The sequence below is a fragment of the Carassius auratus genome, chromosome 17 (genome assembly GCF_003368295.1).
Source record: "Carassius auratus strain Wakin chromosome 17, ASM336829v1, whole genome shotgun sequence".
In the NCBI taxonomy this organism is placed as follows: domain Eukaryota; kingdom Metazoa; phylum Chordata; class Actinopteri; order Cypriniformes; family Cyprinidae; genus Carassius; species Carassius auratus.
The window spans coordinates 13,259,206-13,273,333 of record NC_039259.1 but is presented as its reverse complement, the minus strand read 5'-3'; the positions used below and the strand labels follow the sequence as shown (position 1 = coordinate 13,273,333).

Below are 14,128 nucleotides of genomic sequence, written 5' to 3'. Positions count from 1 at the left end.
ACCTGATGGAGGACGCTTGGGAGTCGTCCAAGACTTAATGTCCCTGTGGTCTGCGTGTTTAGACAGTAAACACCCTAATGGCACCCTCACAGACAGAAAAAAAAAACACAACAACAGACCTACCCCTCGAACCGAAAAGAAAAACAAAATTGATGTTGTTGCTTTTGGAACGGACTTATTAACATCAAGAAGAGCATATGCACACATGGTTCACAGACCGATCTGATATTGTTGAGGAGGTGTGTATTCAACAGTGTGTTTATTGAGACAAAGCTACAAATTAAAAATGGTTAGAGGGTGTTCTGATTCTTCACTAAATGGTATTTATGGCTGAACAGGTTTGGGATTGACTAGCGCAAAACCTCAAAACCCCTAAGGCCTGAAACAAACTTTACGCAAATCAATGAACGGTCAAATACAATAACAGTGAAACAACATCTTAGAAAGAACATTGCTAAGCAAGTTCTTAAAGTCAAAATGTTTATAGTGACTTGAATAATTGGACATTACGGAGTGTCTGTTTACACTAACTCTGCCGACAAGTGTGTGGTATGCTTAGACAACATTGCAGAAGACATCCATTAAACAGCAGCTTAGGTAAGTAGTAAAGCGTGCAGCAAGTATATTTTTGATACAACTGACTCCTGAGTTGCAAGCTGCCTTTTGTCGAACTCACACATCAAATCAGAAAGGCATTTATTTTCAACAAAATATGAAGGAAATAATCAAAAAGGGAAAATAACGTACCTCACAGGTGTTTATTGATTAAGGTTAGGGTTAGGAGTAGTGAGCGGCATCCATGTAATAATTTTAATGATTATAATTTACATTCAATACGTTATTGCATATAATGTTCTACAATAGTGCGGTGCATATATGCCACTATTTGCACTAAGTAGTATAAACTGCATGTACCTATTCACTAGTTCACGCTTACATATAATTAGCTGAGGTATGGTATGCGTATTTGGCGTGCTGTCCGGGGAAGGGCTCCGAGCTCGGGAATTGCCCGAACCTAGAGTACCCCCCCTTCCCCGTATATTGTAAAGTGAACTTGAAGTGAGGAGATGGGGTGGAGGAGGGATGCTGATAAACCGTCAATGGATAGAGGTAAGTCAGCGATATTTATACTGTGGGATTGATTACTTGATTGTGGTCCACCTGTGATGATTAGGCTAAGTATCTGACGCGCTCCTCCCGAATCTTCATTGATAATTACATTTAATGCAAAGAAAATAGTCATATTTTTACATAGTGTAAACAGAATCTATAAGTATTTTCACTGAGTGTAAATAGCATATATTGCACTTATTGTGAATAGTATCTATGCCTATACAGTATGTTTAAAAGCTATTCCAACCCCTAGAGTAGTTAGGTTTGTTACCTCCAGACTAACGGAGTGTGTTCAAGCAACATCACGCATAGCAAACACTCAGAACACCTTAGCAGCCATGTAGCAATGTTCTGCAACCACCCACAACACCCTAACAAATAGGCCACAAACAACCAACACCAGTTTCTTCAGAAAATGTCAAAAGACAGTTACTTCTGGTAATCTGGTAATTTATAAACAATTCCTTCCCTCGTCTATGAAATGCACACACTGACAGACACCTGAATATCCACTCAAGCATTCACACGAGTCAGTGGTTTCCCCCTGACTTTCCTTACAAGGCCGCCTGCCAAGTTTGACAGTTTACCTTTTCTTGCAAGACGAAACGCTGAGGTCAATGCAGCATGACCAAACCATAGAAGAGGAGGGAGAGAAAGAACAGAGAAGAAACTAAGTAACTTGTTCCACTGTGACTGAGGAAGCAATAAATGAGAATAAGAATCAGCTGATATCACCAGTACAAAAAAATACCTTAGAGCAGTCATTTATCAGATTGTAAAACCACAGTACTTCAATATACTGTATGTATCATGGTACTGAATGATTACAGTGTTCAAGTAACATGATATTTACACAGTGCAACCAAGGTACTTCAAAATACCATTGTAAATGTCCAGTTATAAAATACAAAGTTCAAAAAATAAAAAGGCAGTATTATTTTCTTGAACTTTCTTGTTAGCGAGTTAGGATGATGGGAAAGGCTGAAGACTTTATGTGCAAGTCATAAGATAAGTGTTCACTGTCAAAAGAAATGGCTTTGTTACAGTCTAACTCAAGGGGATTAATATTTGTTTTGGCTAGATGGATTTATGCATACATAAGCTGTGCAAAATGTACATAAAATAAACTAATCATATGTGTGACTGGAATGCAGTGGGCAAATTGTAGACCCTGTGTTACCCATAACACCCCTCATATACCCTCTCAGCAAGTAGGTGGCGGATGTTTCCCGCTTGTAGACGAAACCTCATGAGCTGCGTCTCCAGAGCAATGCATCTCTTCTGCCAGTCCACACTGCCACTGGGCACTGCTGCCGTGGATATACCCTCCATCACCTCTGCCATCTGTGTCTGTGTGCCAGTCTGCCAACCTGCAGGTAACAGCGATGGAAATTTGTCAGATGGAGTGAGAACACAATTAAGTTTTACATTTATGCAAGGCAAATAGAGGACAAGGTTAACAGGTTTGCCTTGAAGACTGCATAGGAGGAGTGGGACCTTGGATCCGGGCTGGTTTAGAGGAGAAGAAAAAAATGAAACTAACTGTATACTGAAATTAGATTGTCCATTGGACAGTGCAACTAGAAAAAGACTGAAAGCCAAATATTAATAGTAGAGACCAATGTACAGCCCAGAAAAATTTAATTGCCAATTTTTGAAAATACTGACACTAGCTTATAATTGTCCTTGTATCAATTCTAAAATCTACTGACAGCCTTGTCTACAGACAATTAATATTTTCTGTTTCCAATTCTTCATTTACAGAGTTCCCACACCTTTTGGCCAATGAATTGGCCGTCTTTGTATGACTTCTAAAGTCAATCCTGATTATTGGATAGATATTTGAAAACACATTTTATAAAGTTTGCTCTGAAGGATGGCAATTTATAGCCAAAAAAATATGACTAGCATAATTAGCCTAATTTCCTGGACTGACATATTAATTTTTAACATTCCTGATTTTCATATTTTCCTTGATCTGGATCATAGCACAGTTGTGTAGATATTATCTGCATATTTCTACAGTGGACCAGTAGTGCACAAGTACAACACAACGAAATCTCCAAAACACCATGGAATCAAACCGCAACACAATGAAATAAGCACAACACAACTGCAACAAGTCACAGCACAACGGAAACAATTATGTCACAAGACAACAAAATAAGCCACAACACAACAAAATTAGCACGACACAACAGAAACATCAAGCCATAACACAACGAAATCATCACAACACAAAGGAAACAAGCCACAAGACAAAAACAAGTTGCACATAACAACAGAAACAAGTCACGACACAATGCAATTAGGAGAACACAACGGAAACAAGCCACAATGCAGCGAAATTGGCACAACACAATTAAATTAGTCCTATGAGTTGTGTTGGGGAGATTTAGTTGTGCACTATTGGGCTTCTGTGTTTCTGCCATAGAGTAAAAAATAAAAAGAGTGACTGGGAGATCAAGTTTATAATCAGTTGTATTTATGAGAAATTAAGCCACAATATTTAGATATAAGATCGCAATTATAAGAAATAGGCCTATAGTCACAATTGAGATATAATGTCATATTGTGAAATAGACTACAACATTTCAAATTTCACAGATATTTTGAGATTTAAAGTCACACTTTGTGATACAAAGAGAATATATGAGAATTTAAGTTGCAATTACAAAATATTTGTTCACAGTAACACCAAATGTGAATTGTTTAGTTGTATAATTCCCTTGTTTGAACCATTACTTAAAAGTGCAACTGACAGGAACCTTGCTTTGGCGTTTACAGTGTTTAATTCCATTAGACAGTCTAATGAAAAAGAGGACAAAATCTTGGTGATCTAAGACTGACATTTACCATAACATGAGAGCACACCGTTGACATCACAGGTCTGGCAGTAAAAGCTCTGGGCCAGGGGTTTCTTTTCACCTCTCTTTTATTGTTTCCCTCCCTTCAAATGAGCACACTTTTTAGTGATCACCTAGGTAACCACTGAAAAGCAAACTTGAGCTGTGAGCTCATTGAAATGACACAGTTTAACAAAGGCTACCTTTTCCCGCTCTCTCTACATACGCACTATAGACACTAATATACACATGCATATATCGTGTGAAGGCCGTAGGGAGTGGGTAAGTCCAGCTATGCATGTGCAGACAGTTTACCCAGCAGCCTAAGCAATCCCTACCCTATATTCAGCCACCTAAATATCCCTGCTCAAGCAATCCCTTCTTAATTACAGGCCCATGGAGAAACAGGATCCTGGCCCACACAATGGAGTCTTTCTGCATGACAGTCCCATTACCAATATGAGGGAGGGGGTCTTTCTCTCTTCCCCTGAAAAAGGGATAAAGAATGTGGAGGCTCAAAGGAGTCAAGCTCTTGAATAGTGGAAAGCACTCATTATTTTTACCTGTACAAAGCCGACAGGCGACCATTTGTAGTGCACATTTAAAAAATGTGTAACATCTGTGAAGCTACTGGGTGAAGCTAGTTATTTTTTTTCCCCATCTATTAATTTACTCAAAAATACATTGAAAATGCAATTAATAAATAGAATTTGATGATCGACTTTAAAATATATGGGATTTAAAATCCTTTTTATTGTTGTTTGAAAAATGTTGACTTTACAACAGTCTGATGCAACAAATGATTTTATATATTTAAATAATAAAATTCTTCAACCCTGTTTAGCATGATCTTGTATTTCTTGGGGGAAAGCATTTGGGAGAATATTTTAACAAAATTCCATCGCTGTTGCTCATTAATAGCTGCCAAATCACTGTCACATGGAGCACCCAAAATGCAAAAACATGCAGAAAAAAAACTCAAATGAAAAATGATATGATAGAGAGGCTGATGATGGTGTATCACTAAGTCTTATTCTTATAAATTAGCAGATAATCTGACCTTTTTATGACAAGGCAAGATTAGTTCAGGTTGCAAAATGTCATGTGGTGCAACTCCCCAAAAATATAGTCATATATGATTTTTTTTTTATTATACAAATAATTAAAAATGTATTTATTTATTTATTTTAAAAAATATTAATTATTATAAGATAATGAGTAAGTCTGAAATTTGTTATTATATTTTATGGTTACACTGCATGACAAACATTAACTGTTTTTTTTTTTTATATAACCAATAATATAAAGAGTACATTTCTGAGAACTTGCCATTTGTGTTTTACTAAAGTTTCTAATATATATATATATATATATATATATATATTTTTTTTTTTTTTTTTTTTTTTTTTAATCACAGACATTTTTTATGCCACTGACCCTAGCACGATCTGCACAACTGCTATGACAAAGGCTCTCAGAGTCCTGTGGTGTATCTAATCAAAGCACCGGGGTGTACGAGCTGTAGATCATCTTGTTAGTAGAGTTTAAATGTAGCCTGTCATAAATACGCACTAACCCCAAAGTCAGAAAATGGCTAAATATAACATCCCTATTCAGATGGTGGGAAAAATAAAACTCACATTACAGGATGGTGGACAACAAAGTAAAAGAAAACATTTCAAAATTTCAAGTCCCAACAAAAAGCAGTTTTTGACAGACGACAAAGCCGTAACAGTTAGCGTCTGGACAATATAACGATCCTTGTAACAGACAATAAAGGAAAGCTAGCTGTGGTGTTGGAAGTGAAATGGTAAATGAGACGGACTGACACCAGAAGTCTCCGGCGCGGCAGACATTTAAACTGCAGAGCGGCACAACTGCGCCATGTTGCACTCTACAATTAGCATGGTCGTAACTACAGCCCTGCTGACAAATTACAGAAGCGGCGCACAGAGAGATTCCACTAGCTGACCAAAATGCTATAACTCTCTGTCCAGTTATGTACGGACTTGACTGAAGTCAAAACCTGAGGTTTGGGAAACTAGAAGAGGCAGGAATGGCCATCAGAAAGAGAGGTCAAATTAAGCCAATGTTTCTGCTAGCTCAGCCCACGTCGACTTGTACTGCCAAATATGACAGCAACATGCAAATAATCCATTTGCCCCTGAAGCCTCCGTGCTAATGTTGTGAGAAACAAGGCATTGTGCACCCTTGCCTTGTTTGACGGGGGGAAGGGAGGAAGAGAAGAGAAAGAGAAGAGAAAGAGTCACTATACTCTTCCCCCATATGCCTTGAGTTGGACATATTCAAAACTCAAGCACTCTACACTAACATTTCATGGCTCAATGTCTTATGGACTATCCTCCATTGCAGTCACATGCCCATCGGATGGCCAACTCCTGTAGTTTGGCCTTCTTGACCTATGGCCTTGGCTAAACCAGCTGGCCACACTCTCTCTAGCTTCAAAATCTTCCAGACTTGGCCCCTCTACACTGATTCTTATCAGATCTTCCACTGTGTCTGAATGAAGGGATGTTCTATTATTGGTACAGTTAAACAGCTTATACCACTATTTCAGCTATTAAAATAGTTCCGTTTTGTATGTAATAGCAAAGTGATCGTATTTGGTTTCTTTTTTTATTAAGTTAATTTGAAAAAACGTTTGGAACATTTTTTGTCTGTTAAATATAGGTTTTAGTTTTTAACGTTAGACCCAGATAAATAAGGCTATATCCAATAGTTTGTGCGGAGACGCTTCAGGACCTGGAGGTGCCAGTGCGATCACTTGCATTTTTTCAGTGGATACACCGTCATTTTTGCTCATAGAGGTAAGAGTAATCATTCGTAACTGTAAAGGGTTTATCTTTTATTTGTGTACACTCACAATATCAACAAAACGTTGCACTTTCTGCCATGTCGCCTTTAAAAGGAGTACAAAAATTCAGTGAAATCTTGCTCACAGACATGACAACTATATCTATAGAAACCTTTAAATGACTACTTAATAAAATAAAACAAATCGAAAACAAAAACATTATAATCATAATCCATAAAGATGCACTTTTCTCTAACTATACTTTCAGAGTCACGGATACTTTTTTCCCCCTTGAATGGCTGGTCGCACCATTTTATCAAATACTCCCAACATATTCACAATAATGTAAAATTAAAACAATTCAGTTAATATAACAATAACGATCACAATCTTTAAAGTTTCACCATCATTGTCACATCCTGAATATATGAAAGTGTGATAGATCAAAGTATAGTATAGATCAAAATATCATTTATTATTTATTTTTATTTAGTGAGTAAATGCGTTTTAGTACGTTTTTTTTTTATGGAAGTTTGGTCAAATTTAATCCATTTCACAACCAAAACAAATATTTTAAGACTGAATGATTATTTTTTCTATTATTGATTGATTATATATATATATATATATTTTTTTTTATCATTATATTTAATGAATTAATTCAATTTTGCACAGACTTATCGCCTACTCAAAAGATCAAGCCACCATGAAAGCTCCCATAAATCTCAAACAAAACAGGCCTATAAATATCAGCGAATGCATGACATCAAATAAAAAAACCAGAAATTCACACCAAACTATAGCTTTTAATGCCGAAAAAGTCTGTTATTTGCTATACTCAGTATATTTTTATAAATGACACGTAGAGAATATGATCTCTGTTAAACAGTGTAGCAGGGGAAAGACTAAATCTCATAAACCAATGAAAAAGGCTATGTGAAATTAAAAAACAGCAATGTGTGTGAAGGTCATGAAAAGCCAGTGGGAAACCAGGACAATTCTCTGGTGCATCATTCAATAAAACAGAACCTCTTCTGTTATTCCAATAAAATGAATATCATTTTGAAACTCTATTTTATGTACCCACACGCGCACACACCCTAGATCTCTGCTGAGCGTGCAGCTGCGGTGATGTAAGCGATTAGGTGATTAAATGATATCATCGCAACAGTCGTGTGAAATCCCCTTGTTGTTTTTCTGGATTGTCTCTGTCAAGACCAAACTGGTTTTCCAAGACTTTGGCATCCCATCCGAATTACTCAAATCAGCAGGAAAAAAAAAGGTATGTCTGGGTCAGCTTGTGGTGTATGTGTGCACACGCGCAAGTGTGTTTCTGCTATTACAATCAACTCAATTTAAAGCCAATCAATGACTTTTGAGTCCTATTACTGCTGCATTTATCTTCAAATAAAAAATGATGTGCGGTGCTATATGATATCATGTCTGCGTGTGTGATCGTCGGAATGAATAGTTAAAGTAGCTATTACAGGTTGGAGCGAGCAGTCAGTGAGCTTTCCAACTCTTTGCTCTTGCACGGACTATATATCTCAAAAGAAAGGCCACCGCATGCAACTTAAGCTAGCCTGACATCTTTTGTTCCAGCCTGCCACAAAGTTTCCATTTGGTGTCTGTGCAACAATTTATGGCCACCCATAACATCAGCTTTGGAGGTCTGAATGTCTGTTTGACTAACTCAAAGTAGCTGTTCGACAGAAAACAGCTAAATAGGATTCATTCCTCCTTGCAGATGCTTTCTGAGTCATTCTACTTCTCTGTACAGTTTTAACCTTTTGAGAAGGTCTGAGAAGTTTGGTTCCTCCAAAGTTTCTGATGGAGAAAAAAATATCCTGTTTTGATGAGGTCAAGAAGTGGTTTTGGGAAATCTTAAGTCAACTGGTCAGTCAAAGAGACCAGTTAAACTAGCTTAAGGCCTGCTGGCTCTGTAAAGATTAAGTACAACTCATAAGAAGGTTGATTCTTCCCAATGTTTCTGGTGAAAACAGAATTGAAATGCCACTTTATGCTCTCCAAGCCCGTTTTAATGGTTTTAGAGAAGTTTTGAGTACTTTAAATCATCTGGTCAAGCAAAGAGACCAGTTACACTAGCTTAAGACCAGCTTGGCCAGGCTGGAAGACTACCTAAGCCATCTCAAACCATTCTTTCTGACTCCCTGAAAAGCTTTAATCGGTGCAACTCACTAGAATACCTGAGAAGCTTAATTCCTTCCAAGCTTTCTGGTAAAAAAAATAAATAAAAAACACCATCGTCTGGTCTCCAAACCTGTTGTGATGATTTTAGAGGTTTTGGGTACCAGTCAGATCAGTTTAAAACCAGATTGGCCAGGCCTTCCAAGGTTTCTGGTTGGAAAAAAATAAAATAATAAAAAGCTGTAGTCTCCTAGTCTGCTATGATGGTTCTAAAGAGGTTTTGAGTACTTTTAAAACAGCTGGCGTATTAACTGGCAGTTACACCAGCTTAAAACAAGCTTAGCCAGGCTTAAAGACCAGATAAACCAGCCTTAAACCATACTGATGCTTTCTAGCTCTATTGTACTGTAAAGCTTTAATTACTATAACTCATGAGAAGGTCATAAAACATTGGTTCCTCTCAAGGTTTCTGGAGGGGGAAATAAATAAATAGGCTACAATGCTATCGTCTGGTCTCAAACCCTGTTTTGGTGGTTTTAGAGAGGTTTCGGTTTACTATTAAATCAGCCAGGAAGGCCAGGAACCCAGCAGCATCTGGCAGAGCTAGACGACCAGATAAACCAGTTTAAAGCAGTTTATGCTAGTAAACCATGCCACTGGACCATAAAACAACTAAATAAGATGCAAGTTAGTCTACAGCCATCAATGACAGCAAACGCTGCCACTGAATATAGCACATCACCACAGCCTGAGCCTCCAGATATGTCATATTTGGGGTGAGAGCATCTGCTGTGGAATACAACACCCACTTAGTGGAATAAATAGACTGGATTACATGAATCACAGAGAGTTCCTAACAGCTGTAGATCTCCTGCAGCTCATCTCTCCAATACTCTTCTTCTCTGGTCTACAGGAAGCTTTGTATTCAGCCTAATAACAGGCTTCTGTAAACTGGCCACAGTCATTATCAGCTGGAGCAGCCTATGACATTCCTCCACGCTGAGGTGTAAACATCACCTACACACCGCAGCCTCCCTCAGAAAGTGTTGACTGATACAGGATGAAGAGAAAACTTTATTTGGTGAAGAAAATAACAGTGCTTGCAAGACAGCAATAGAAGTTTTAGGTAAGCTTAGGTTTTATGCTTTGGTTTTATACAAATTAAACAGCATTTGTTGTCGTGTCATTCAGCACGTGACTTCTTGTGCGTGAGTGCGAGGGCTAGAAGTTAAGAGATAAAAGGATCAATGACAGATAAAGAAGTCTTAGATCGTAAAACAGAAGACATTTCAAAATCTAGAAGAAAATGCAGTTTCACACATTTTCGAAAAAACTTTTATAAACACCATTTTTTAAACAAATGTTGATTCAGTGGCATGTAGTATAACTATCAAGTAAAAAGTAATAACAATTTTTAGTAATTTATAACACAGTTAACAAATAATGAAAGTAATAATAATAGAATGTAATATACATTTCAAGGTAATAAAATGTTTTTACAAATATAACAGTTTTAATATTATTATATTCCTTAAGAATCCTGAACATCATTATTTTCTTGATATTCTACCATTTAACAACTGATCACCTGAAATAAGATTATTATCATATTATTAAAAAGGTCCAAATATTTCATATTTTATGATAATTTAATAATTGATAATACCACACTGATTTTATAGAAAACAAATTTGATCTATCTATCTATCTATCTATCTATCTATCTATCTATCTATCTATCTATCTATCTATCTATCTATCTATCTATTACTTATATTTCAAGAAATAATAAGCACTTTGGCTTTCTTCCTAAGCAAGTTATACCAGCTAGACATTTAAAAAAAAAAAACTTAAGGCCACACAGAATTTTTTTTTAAAATAATAATTTAAAAACTGAAAACATGTACACCATAAAAGAAGTGCATTCAAGTGATTGAATATACTAGATAGAGTCATGTTAAATTAAGAAGAAGCATTTTTGAATAATATCAACAGTGCTACTTTGCAAGCACTGTAATAATGTGTAAATATCTAAGAGAGAGAAGAGAATATTTAGGGTTTATTAAACTACTATAAGCATTTACTCGTGACTTTATTGTGCAGCCCTGTGTGTATGAGGTCCAACTGTGATCAAACTCATTCATTATAACCAAAAACTCCACGTGAGCACAAATGTACTGGGAACGAAACATGCATAGACACTCTCAAGAAATACTTCATAGAGTGTTTTATCAACTGTTAACAGCACGAGCGACCAGAGGCTGGTTGCAGACTGCATCATTGCTCTTCCATTACTATTTATTTAACATACAGAAACACACAACTTTTTAATGCACTGATTAACCTACTCCTAGAAACAGAGATAGGACGTGTAGGCACTGCTGGAATTACTTTTGTCCAAAAATGGGCACAACGCACAGGTGTATCAGACTGGAAAATGTCAACATTAACTTATATGGACCCCTTGAACATCCCAACTAACACTGCAGTTTGACATATGTGAATCATGAAGACATTAAACATGATGACACATGCCACGAGCCAAACCATAGTATCCTCGTGTCCTATGCAGCCTACCCATGATCATACCTTGTGACTGCCCTTCTCTTGACCGCCCGAGATTTTCACTTTAATGTTTTCAGAGCCGGTAGATCACATCACATCACATCGCTGTGCTACGCCTCCAAACTTCACAAACGCTCTCAAAAGTGGCTCCTCCAAAACTTTAATTCTCCGTCTTTTAGAGCTCTCAGTCCTGTTCTAAACTCAGCAGACGTTGCAGCGGATCTCCATTCAGTAAATTCATCCTTTATTCCTTTAAAGAGCCGAGTGCTTGGGTCAGATTACGGCTGGAACCAAACCCCCTTTCGGTTAGCCATGTCCGATTCGCGAACGAATCTATCTATTGAATCGAATCTTTAAAATGAATCGTTTGCTACCAATGAGACGAAAACCCAAGCGGACAGTGACAACATTAGAAAAGATTCTAATATATGACTGATTGAGTTAAAAGTAATCTACTTTGTACTAATAACAGGAATGCAAATGGACATACAAATAAAACGTAGTCTGTTTACTTGATGTTTTTTATGAATCATGACTCACAACAAACTGAACTGGGACACATGGCAGGTATTAAAATTAAATCGGTAAAATAAATAAGTAAAAACAATGCGTGTTATATATGTACTGTATATGCCTGTAATGTGCCAAGGCGGGATGTTAGGCACAACGTGATGACGTAAAAGAACCACTCATTTTTGTTCTGGTTCATTTAAATAAATTGTTCAAAAGAACCGATTCTATTTACCGAATCACTACTCTGTGCGTGTCGGTGTGTATGCCCTGAACACACAGGAAATTGCATCAGGGTCCACTACTGTCCCACTCTGAAGTGTTCAAAGTTTTCTGACTCACTCCTGTGTAATTTGGGTGAAAAGATTTTGGATGGAACTTTGAGGAGGAATCTCACAAAGAAATTGTCACCCTGAAATAAAAATAAAAATTAAGAAATTGAAAATTAAAACTAGTACCATTACACTGTGTTGCAAACTATCAATACTGTAAAACAAAAATATCCTATTCTCATGAAAAAAAAAGAAAAGAAAAAAAAACAAAAAAAAAAAAAAAACATTCTATCAATTTAAAAGTGAAGTGTGGCAACCACTTTACTTCCAAATAATTAAAATTATCATTTAATTCCTAATTTTTATTTCAATATTTACAACAACAACAAAAAAAGACATCAGTTCTCAAAAGTGATGGTTAAGGAACAGAGATTACAGAGACTGTATAGCATAATATCTGTGTTAAAGTCCTGATATACGAAATAATTGAAAATCCTTGCCAAGTAGTGCCAGCCGAAATGTTCATGCTGCTTAAGTATAGTGTGAACGTTTGCAGTTATAACGAATCATTACAGGCCAATAAAATGTTTGTAGGAGTGCAATTATGAAGTTTGTGAGGAGAGTCTGCATGCTTTAATTGGCTTCCTTTATAAAAAAAAAAAAAAAAAAGAAAGAAAGAAAAGAAAATCTACCTCTTGAGCTTTAGCTCCCAAAACAAGTTAGAAATTCTATTCATGTAGCAGAAACTTTTTTGCAGCATGCAGTCCAGTCAATGTGCAATCAATGTGCTCAATCAAAATTTTAACCTTCATGGAAAAAAATATTATGCTATGCAGGAACTTTGGATTCAGGATTTTATCTTTCATTTGCCAGTCAAAAGACTGTGTATCCTGATATGCTGAACACTGTTTTTTCACTGTTTTTCTCATAAGACATCATATGGTCACCTACAGTGCAGCTGCATGTAATGCCATTATCAGCTTTATTACATTTCCAGCATTATGGGTTATGGTTATTTTGTGGATTATTTTCTGTGGTTTTACAGAGCAACACAGTATATAAAGTCCAAAATTTAACTTTGGGGTCTGCTGCAGATGTTTGGATTAAAATAAGAGGACAGGCAAGCCACATCTTTCTCTCTCTCTGTCCCAATCTCTTTCTCCATGCCTCCAGTGTGTGTGTAAAGCATGTAATGTTGAGGTAATTGTTAACCGCACCCTGTTGTGTGCAGTACAAAAACGTGACTGCTCTGTCATGAACCACTGCAGCCGATGGAGAACTGAAGTCATTCTTGCACATTTAATATTTTATTGTCTCTGTAAATTATTGCAACATTTCACAGTGAGTGTTAATAGCAATGTATGTTACATCTGCATGCATTTGATGCACAGAGATGTATAAACACAGACAAAAACAAATGCATAAATTATAACTTTATTGACCTCCAAGAGGAAATTCACACAGTCTCATGAACCATCATAAAAAATATAGCCTATATAGTGTAATTTTCTGAATAGAATGAATGTAACACCATGCACATATATAAAAACCTAAATATGTGAATAGAATTAATATATTGAAAAGCAGATAATCTCCTGGCAGAAGATTACCAGTAAAATGTTCCATTAAATTCAATAAAATCAATACAATTCCTTCATATAAACACAGTACATTGGAACATATTTTTATGGACTTTTCTCATATACTTTAAACCTGGAACATTCCTTAAAACAAATGTGGAAGAGAGAGAGAGCGAGAGAGAGAGAGAGAGAGCTCCACTGCCCTCAGTCAAAACAAACCATGACAACTCAGCATGTAATGATTCACTTGACTGCGGACTACCTGGAAAAAGAGAAAAA

At 36.5% G+C, this 14,128-nt stretch overlaps 1 protein-coding gene across 1 annotated transcript in view; it reads right to left on the bottom strand.

Moving 5' to 3' along the window:
• Positions 1–11,787, bottom strand: part of plekhh1 (pleckstrin homology domain containing, family H (with MyTH4 domain) member 1) — a 38,377-nt gene extending 26,590 nt beyond the window's left edge. The window contains exons 1-2 of the mRNA XM_026285913.1: positions 11,512–11,787; positions 2,314–2,483 (exon numbers count right to left, since the gene is read on the bottom strand). Coding sequence (XP_026141698.1) covers positions 2,314–2,457 — 144 coding nt within the window. The 5' untranslated portion in view covers positions 2,458–2,483; positions 11,512–11,787. The remainder of the gene's footprint in view (positions 1–2,313; positions 2,484–11,511) is intronic.
• Between the last annotated feature and the right edge of the window lie 2,341 nt (positions 11,788–14,128).